This window comes from Bison bison, unplaced genomic scaffold (assembly GCF_000754665.1).
Source record: "Bison bison bison isolate TAMUID 2011002044 unplaced genomic scaffold, Bison_UMD1.0 scf7180017861528, whole genome shotgun sequence".
Lineage (NCBI taxonomy): Eukaryota > Metazoa > Chordata > Mammalia > Artiodactyla > Bovidae > Bison > Bison bison.
Genome location: NW_011492100.1, coordinates 170,187 through 179,287, shown reverse-complemented (window position 1 = coordinate 179,287; position 9,101 = coordinate 170,187). Strand labels below are relative to the sequence as shown.

General features: G+C 52.5%; 1 protein-coding gene across 1 annotated transcript in view; it reads left to right on the top strand.

Annotated features, from left to right (window-relative positions):
• Window positions 1-773: 773 nt before the first annotated feature.
• LOC104983119 (2-acylglycerol O-acyltransferase 3-like) overlaps window positions 774-9,101 on the top strand; it is an 8,691-nt gene continuing 363 nt past the window's right edge. The window contains 9 exon segments of the mRNA XM_010832597.1: window positions 774-783; window positions 2,258-2,299; window positions 2,968-3,061; window positions 4,839-4,984; window positions 5,199-5,306; window positions 5,844-5,903; window positions 6,211-6,277; window positions 6,279-6,385; window positions 6,954-7,154. Of these exon segments, the coding sequence (XP_010830899.1) occupies window positions 774-783; window positions 2,258-2,299; window positions 2,968-3,061; window positions 4,839-4,984; window positions 5,199-5,306; window positions 5,844-5,903; window positions 6,211-6,277; window positions 6,279-6,385; window positions 6,954-7,154 (835 nt within the window).

Here is a 9,101-nt window from a genome sequence, read left to right as displayed (position 1 = left end):
TAAAGGCCAGTTCTCTCACCACTGCTTGGTAGAACCTTTCTCTAGGAGTGAGCCTGCCCACTTGTGCTCTACCTCCACCCTAATTGATACAGACTTGCTGCCTTAGACTTGCTGCAGGGCCCTGAATTCTCTTCCCAGAGATCGAATCCTGCTACATGAACTTGCATGAGTCTCTTCCCTTGGCTGGGTTCCCTTTTGCCTCTGTAAATGAATGCATCTCCTTAGCTAAGAGTTCTTGAGCACCATAGTGGAGTTGGAGAGGGGAGTTCCCCCAAGAGGTAAGCTTGCAGAGTGGACAGGATTTAAGTAGGGGGAGACCATAGAGTACATGAGCTGCCCTAGTGGCTCAACTGGTAAAGAATCTGCCTGCAGTGTGGGAGACCTGGGTTCGATCCCTGGGTTGGGAAGATCCCCTGGAGAAGGGAACAGCTATCCACTCTGGTATTCTAGCCTGGAGAATTCCACAGACTCTATAGCCCATGGGATCACAAAGAGTCGGACACGACTGAGCAACTTTCATAGAGTACATGGTGAAATACTGCTGGCAAGCATCAAGTGTACCTAACAGCAGGGAGGGTTGGCATGACCCCCAGTGATAGAAAATAACAGTGATACAGTTAAGAACATACCTGCTTCTCTATCTCTTCCCATCCTTATGTAAATTACCAACATTTAACATTTTAAAAACTGGAGACCAACAAAATAAGAGCCAATGACTCGACTACCGTCATCACCATCACCATCACCGTATTTACAGGCACCTGCCCAGTGAGATGGGAGACGGTCAGTCGAAAATTCTGAGAGTCCTTATGTGGTGATAGCACCCTTTGCCTTGTGTCAGTCCTGTCTCCCGATTGGCTTTATTCCTGTATCCATGGCTTAATGAGAAAGTCTTGTTGGAACTAAGTTGGAACTTGTTGCATAACTAAATGCAAGTCTATTTCTCCTCCGCTGTCTTTAAAAATTCATTCAGCGGAAGAGTTTTCCTTGTCTCTGGATGAAAAAATCTTGCCACTCTTGTGACTTACCTGGTATTTCTCAGGTGATGGGTTCTACATTCACTTTATGTTGGTACCTAGAAATGTTTAGTTGGTGTATCAATCAACACTTGTATCTTCATCTGAGGATAGCAATTTCCCATCCCCAGCAAGGGCCAACTAATTGCATCCAGAGTGCGTGCTTGGCCACAAGTGGCAGTTGGGGGAAGAGAGAATAGAAAGGGAAGGAGGGAAGTGTTTTCTCTCCCTCCCTCTCCAGCTTCTGTGACTGGTCCCCTGTGGGTTGGTGTGTGGGGCAGAGGAGGGGAAATGGCCCCCAAAGTTCTTAACTGCATTGGCCTCAGACAGCAATGGACTCCAGATATTTGAAGTCAGTTTCTTTCCCTCTTGGGTCCTTTCAAGGATTTTTCAGAGTTTTTTGGAAAGAAGGGACTCCTAGACTGTTGGTGGGAATGTAAATTGGTCCAGCCACTAAGGAAAACACCATGAAGTTTCCTTAAAAATCTAAAAATAGAGCTACCATATGTCCCTGCACACCCTCTCCTTATCAGGAGAAGAACATCGTCAGAAAGGACACATGCACCCCAATATTCACTGCAGTACTGTTTACAATAGCCAAGATACGGAAGCACCGTAAATGTTTACTGACAGATTAATGGATACAGAACAGGTGGTACGTGTATACAATGGAATACTCTCAGCCATAAAAATGAATGGATTTGGGTCATTTGGAGTGATGGGCTCTCTCTTGGAGGGGCTCCCCAATTCTTAGCCATTCACACAAAGCCCTTCCTTCTGGAGGTCTCCCCACAGAGGCCTAAGCTGCTCCTTAGGGAATAACTCATCCTGCGGGCCCTCTACCCCTCAGTGGTCAGGCCCGGGTGACAAATGGGGAGCCCTGCTGTTCAGGGTACACACACACAGGTCATCCCCCACTGGCCCAGCCTGTCATCACAGGGAGCCAGTCCTGACCTCCACAAAATCCAAGCACTTTCCTCACCCCCAGGTTCCCCAGTCACACCCCTGGCCTCCCCTTTTGGTCACAGCTCTGTGAAGCCAAATAGTGATTAACCTTCCTTGCCAGGGCTCACCGTTGTCCAGTGTGCTCATCATCAGAGGAGGCAGAAAAGAAGGCATAAGCCAGATCAGGGGTAGGGCCAGAGGATTGGGCGAAAAGACAGAAAGCTTAGAGACAGAGTGTCGTGACTCCCCTCTGCAGAAGGCCAGTCTCCTCCAGTCTTCTCCGCTTGGCTCTCCAGGTGTATGCCTCCTGCAATGGATCTTCTCCATTTTGGAGCTTGGTGAGTCCCTGAAGCCCTGAGGACCCTGGGCCTGGCTCTCTGCTTCCTGATGCCAAGGTGGGAGGGAGGCGGGGCTGGGATCCCTGGGGTGGGATCCTTCAAGGAGTGAGAAAAGCAGTGATTTCCTTCAGGACAGATGGGCCTGAAGCCATGGAGCAGCAAAGAGGGTAAAGGGGGGACCTGGGACTCCGAAACCTCTGGAGTCAGAGTCCCCACACACACACCCCACCTCCAGCTCAGGGGTGTCTGGCTGCCTTGCTCCTTGTACTCCTGAGCCGGGCCTGGATCCCAGCGGTCCTCAATCTGGACGGGCTCTATGGAGACAGAAACATATCTCAGGCAGGAGGCTGTGGCTCTGCCTGAGTCCTTACCAGGCCATCTGGAGGCATGTCCGGGACACTCTCCCCATCTGGAACTCTGAGCTGCGTGGGAGCTGGGCTTCCGAGTAGACTCTTGGGACCGTCACCCCCAAAATCCAACATTAGCGCCCCCCCACCTGGGGTGTGCACCCTGTGTCCCCATCTGGTGAAGAATCACTGTCCTTTCCCCGTGCCTTCTTCCCTCTTTTCTGGAAGACTCTGGCTCAGGTCTTCCTGCCCCCTCCCTCCCAACCAGGTTTGGTGTCCTCTAACAAAGCCAGCACCTCCTATCACTTGACCCGACCTCAGGTCCAGGGAGCCGGGGGGAGGCGGGCACCCTGAAGGCAAAGCAGAGCTTGCTGATCCACAAGAAGGAATTTGTCAAGTTGGCCTTCGAACACGAGTGAGGTGTCCGTTGTGGGGGTCTGGGGGGGGCACTGGTGGGGAGGAGCCCGGAGCCCAGCGCCCACAGGGCCGGAAGTCAGGCGCTCCCTGCTCTCCCAGCGCATCCCTGGTTCCATCTTCTCTTGTGTGGAGAACAAGGTCTTCCAGCAGTTTCCAAGCCTGCCAGGCTCCTGGGTGAGATGGGCACGGGAAGCACTGCAGTAGGTGCTGAGGGTGGCCCTGCTGGGCCTCCTCCTGTCCTTCCTCCGGCCCATCCACACCGTCATTGGTGAGTAGTTAGTGAGACCCAGCCTCTACCTGCCCTGCTCCCCGGCCCACTCGCCCACCCGCTACAATGGGCTCAAGACGCCCTGCATCCTCCCCTCATCAGGAGGTGAAGGTCCACTGTTGGGGCCTGAAATCCTTGCTGTGGCCCTCAAGCCTTGGCTGGCGTTTGGCTAAGGTGCCAGCCATGAACTCTGTCCCAGTTGATCGGTTGGGAGGAAGGGAGCCTGGTCTCCATAATCACTGCGGACCGTAACTGCAGCCATGAAATTAAAAGACACTTCCTCCTTGGAAAGAAAGGTATGACAAACCTAGATAGCGTATTCAAAAACAGAGACGTTACGTTGCCAACAAAGGGCTATGTAGTCAAAGCTATAGTTTTTTCCAGTAGTCATGTACAGATGCAAGAGCTGGGCCATAAGGAAGGCTGTGCGCCAAAGAACTGATGCTTTTGAACTGTGGTGTTGGAGAAGACTCTTGAGAGTCCCTTGGACAGCAAGGAGATCAAACCCAGTCAGTCCTAAAGGAAATCAATCCTGAATATTCATTGGAAGAACTGATGCTGAGGCTGAAACTCCAATACTCTGGCCACCTGATGCAAAAGGCTGACTCATTGGAAAAGACCCTGATTTGGGGAAAGATCGATGACAGGAGGAGAAAGTGGTGACAAAGGATGAGATGGTTGGATGGCATGACCAACTCAATGGACTGAGTTTGAGCAAATTCTGGGAGATGGTGAAGGACAGGGAGGCCTGACGTGCTGCTGTCCATGGGACCACAAAGAGTCGGACATGACTTAGTTTTTGTTGCCTGGACAACAAAAACGGCAACCACACCTCTTATCTCCTATTCCCGTACAGTGGGGCACCCCTTCTGGTACAAGGAATCAGGTGGTCCACTCCAGGGCGGGTGGGCGCACTGCACGCTGTCCAGGTGGAGCGGCTCACACAGCTGTTTGAAGAGCATGAGGCTCGCTACAGGGTCCCCAGCAGGCACCTCCTCCTCACCTAGGTTGCTATCAGCCCCTTCGATGACTATGGAGGAGACTGAAATTAAAGGTGGGAATGGATGTGGTATTGATGTGTCTGTGCTTGGAGGTGAGGTCCAAGTGTCTAGGCGCCTCCCAGTAGCCTAGATACTCCGAGAGATCTGAAAACAGACCCAGGGCTCGCGTCCACAATCAGTTGGCCACACACCAGATCACATGGTCTCGCCTGGGACCTCAGAAGTGGGCTCTCTGTCTCCTTCAGGATCCCCTCCCCCATAAGATCTTTAATGCACCTCAGGGCCATCTCGGTGGCAAGCCCCCAACCCGCCTCCCAGCCCCATTCAGGGGAGAGGTTCAGTGATCAGTGTGTGAGGAGGCTGAAGACCTCTGGGGCTCCCGATCAAGAGTCTCTGCCCACACACAGCCCTACAAGCCATCCCAGGAGGCCCCAGGGGTTGTCCACTCAGACCGGAAAGGCTTCCTGGGCTCCTATTGTAACCTTCATCCTTTTATCCCCCCCGAGTCCTGGAGCCCCGCTGGCGGAAGGGGAGCAATGGGAAGTCTCCACCACCCCTCTACCCTCCCACAGCATGGAAACCCTGAAGAAACAATGGCTACAATGGCTAGAAGTACTGAGCATCTCCAATACGTGCTGTTTCCTCTTCATGGGTGAGGGGAGCTGGGCAGGGGTCCTCTAGGGAGGGAGGGAGGGGAGAGACTGGTGGGGGGAAGGTAGGAACCCCACTTACCTGGACACCAGGGCAAAAGGAGGGAAGGGCCAGAGGTCCAGCTGGGAGAGGACCAGGGATCTCATTGAGAAGGAAAGGAGCAGTTGTTGTGGTTTCAAGATAGAAGTCATTTTTCTTTCTCATCTTTCTTCCAGGCACTCTCTTTTCCCTTGTTGGCATCTTCCTCCTCTGTACCTTGCTCTGGTGTTTCTCTGTCCTCTACTTGGTATGGTTATTTCTGGACCGGGACACACCCCAGCAAGGTGAGTACTAAAGAGTCCAGGTAGTGAGAGGTGACAAATGGTTATCTCCAGGAATTCTTCCACCCTTATTACTCTGCCCAGGTAGGAAGGCGTAATGAGTGGGCGAGGAACTGGGAGGTTTGGAAACACCGAAGGGATTATTTCCCCATTAAGGCAACAGGTCACCCTTCAAGGGATGCTCCACCCCTCCCTATGATGAATTTTGACCACTCACTTCTTAAGTTCAAGCAATGGGGGAGGGAGTAGGGCAGTGTTCCAGAACCCTCTGGACCCTTGTGCCCTTGACCCCATCTTAGATCCTGAACTCCGAAGTCTGTTGCTCGGGAGGGAAGTCTTTTCAGCTGGTATCCTGGTATCCGATACTGCTGTTTCCTTCATCCTGCCTCCTGCCCCCACAGCTGGTGAAAACAGCTGTCCCCAGAGTGGATCTGTGTGCTAGCCCCCCTCCACATAGGACCGCGGGCATCAGATGCTTCTGAAACTTTGCCACGGAGAGCACTGGCTTCTCTCAGGAGTTTCCAGGGCTTTGATTCTTAGTGGCCAGGTTGAATGGCCAGATCCACCTCCCAGGCTATCGAGACCATGTTATGTCCTGTGGTGAGTCTTGAGCTGAGTGACAGAAGGCAATTCAACCCCACCCCGACCTGAGTGGCACCCACTCACCACCCATCACAAGCGCTTGGCTTGAACACTCGTCAAGTGGGGTTCAGGGAGTGGCTTTGGGGCAAGTGTCCTGTATTCTTGCTGGGAGAGGTGCTGTAGGGCGCATGGACAGAGGGACAGGGGTGGGGAGTTTGGGAAGAAAGGGATGATGTCTAATACTTTGTGTGCTAAAGGGTGGGGTGAGGGACTAGGGAGCCAAGGAGCGGATACTGACTGTCCCTGCACCCTCTCTTGTCCACAGGACTGTGTTCTGCAAACCACCAGAGCCTGGATTTTATCCTGTCCCAGCCGCAGCTGGGCCAGGCTGTTCATTCTGGTCGGCGGAGCCCATGAGGCCCTGCATGCCATCCCCGGGGAGCACTGCCTCACTCTCCGGAATCGTAAAGGCTTCGCCTTCCTGGCACTGAGGCATGGATGAGTGGGGGCCCAACCAGGGCTGCCTTCAATGGTCAGAACCTCACAGTGTCTCTGGGGACCTGCACTCCATCCCTACACACCTGCCCCCTGGACATGGACTGTGTCCCCAGATCTTACACGGTGACCACCTCTAAAGGGCGCTGTGGCCAGCCCTTCAGAGTGTGCTCTGTGCTCAGCCCTGAGCCCCTTCCCCAGGCTTCCTCCCACACAGGGAGACATAGGATCACAGTGCGAATCGCTGGACCCTGGGGCTCAGTCTCCCTCAGCTCACATTCTTTTATGACGCCCTCTCACAGGCAAGACCTTGCATGCTTCTTTACTTGCGAAAGAGTTAATATTCACTTTGCCACCTTGTTGAGACTGTATAAGAAAATGTTTATAGGACTGCCCAGATCACATTCCTCTTAAGAAATATAAGTCCCTTCTTCCAGATCTTTCTTCATAGCCCGTGTCATTGCTTCAGATGGCCTTGGGAAGTGGGAACCTGTGGGGGAGGAATGTGGGGGCACTCCTAGAGCCCCTGACCTGACCAGCCCTCTTCTATCTTATTTCCCTCCCTTCCCAGCACCTCCCTGGTGCCCGTGTACTCCTTTGGGGAGAATGACATCTTCAGAGTTAAGATTTTTGCCCCAGAATCCAGGCAGCGTCTGTTCCAGGTCACCATCAAGAAGCTCCTGAGCTTCTCTCCTTGCATCTTCTGCGGCCGTGGTCTCTTCTCAGCCAAGTCCTGGGGCCTGGTGCCCCTCGCCAGACCCATCACCACTGTGGGTGAGTGCCCGTGTCCAGGGAAGAAGGCCGCTATCTGCTGTGTGTGCAGCCGAGGCCCCTCCCCTGACCTGTGTCCCCCTGTCCCTGCAGTGGGCCTCCCCATCCCGGTGCCCCAGTGCCCGCAGCCCACCAAGGAGCAGGTGGGCCACTATCACAGGCTCTACATGAAGGCTCTGGAGCAACTGTTTGAGGAGCACAAGGAGAGCTGCGGCCTCCCGGCTTCTACTCACCTCACCTTCATCTAGGCCTGGCCTCACCCCTCGCCACCTCCCAGCCTGCCCCCTGCCTCCAGCCCCTGATCCCAGTGCCTGAGACCCCCACCTACTGCCGTGCTACTGTGCCAATAAGAGCCAGTTCTCTCTCCACTGCTTGGTAGAGTCAGATGCCTGCAGAACTCAGGCTCTCCCTCTGCGTGTGAGCATGTCCACATGTAATCCACCTCCATTCTAACGGATACAGTTTCTGCCTTTGACCGAGTATCAGACCCATACGGTCTCCTCCCAGAAACTTAGTTCTGCTGCATGAATTTGCTAAAGTCTCTTCCTTTGGCGGGGTCCCTTCTCCCTCTATAAATAAAGGCATGTACTTAGCTAAGAGCTGTTGGGGAGGAAAGCTCCCAGAGGGCTTGGCTTTTAAGAGTGAACAAGGTTAGGTAGGAAGAGTCAATAGGGTAGATGGTGAAATACTATAAACAAAAGCTGATAAAGGTCAGGGGTGCCTAACTGTAGGGAGTGTTGGACTGACCCCCCGTGACAGAAAGATAGAGTTAAGTACATAGCTTATTTCTGCATCTCTTTCCATCCTTCATGTTCCCTGGGGGATGGAAGACCAGATGAAGCACGAATTTATTTTACCAGCATGCGGCCCTACTGCACACCTAGCCTTCAGTTCAGTTCAGTTCAGTCGCTCAGTCGTGTCCGACTCTTTGCGACCCCATGAATCGCAGCACGCCAGGCCTCCCTGTCCATCACTGACTCCCTGAGTTCACTCAAATTCATGTCCATCGAGTCAGTGATGCCACCCAGCCATCTCATCCTCTGTTGTCCCCTTCTCCTCCTGCCCCCAATCCCTCCCAGCATCAGAGTCTTTTCCAATGAGTCAACTCTTCGCATGAGGAGGCCAAAGTACTGGAGTTCCAGCTTTAGCATCAGTCCTTCCAAAGAAATCCCAGGGCTGATCTCCTTTAGAATGGACTGGTTGGATCTTCTTGTAGTCCAAGGGAGTGTCAAGAGTCTTCTCCAACACCACAGTTCAAAAGCATCAATTCTTCAGCACTCAGCTTTCTTCACAGTCCAACTCTCACATCCATACATGACCACTGGAAAAACCATAGCCTTGACTAGATGGACCTTTGTTGGCAAAGTAATGTCTCTGCTTTTGAATATGCCATCTAGGTTGGTCATAACTTTCCTTCCAAGCAGTAAGCCTCTTTTAATTTCATGGCTGCAGTCACCATCTGCAGTGATTTTGGAGCCCCCAAAAATAAAGTCTGACACTGTTTCCACTGTTTCCCCATCTATTTCCCATGAAGTGATGGGACCAGATGCCATGATCTTCGTTTTCTGAATGTTGAGCTTTAAGCCAACTTTTTCACTCTCCTCTTTCATCAAGAGGCTTTTTAGTTCCTCTTCACTTTCTGCCATAAGGGTGGTGTCATCTGCATATCTGAGGTTATTGATATTTCTCCCGGCAATCTTGATTCCAGCTTGTGTTTCTTCCAGCCCAGTGTTTCTCATGATGTACTCTGCATATAAGTTAAATAAACAGGGTGACAATATACAGCCTTGACGCTGTCCTTTTCCTATTTGGAACCAGTCTGTTGCTCCATGTCCAGTTCTAACTGTTGCTTCCTGACTTGCATACAAATTTCTCAAGAGGCAGGTCAGGTGGTCTGGTATTCCCATCTCTTTCAGAATTTTCCACAGTTTTTTGTGACCCCACAGTCAA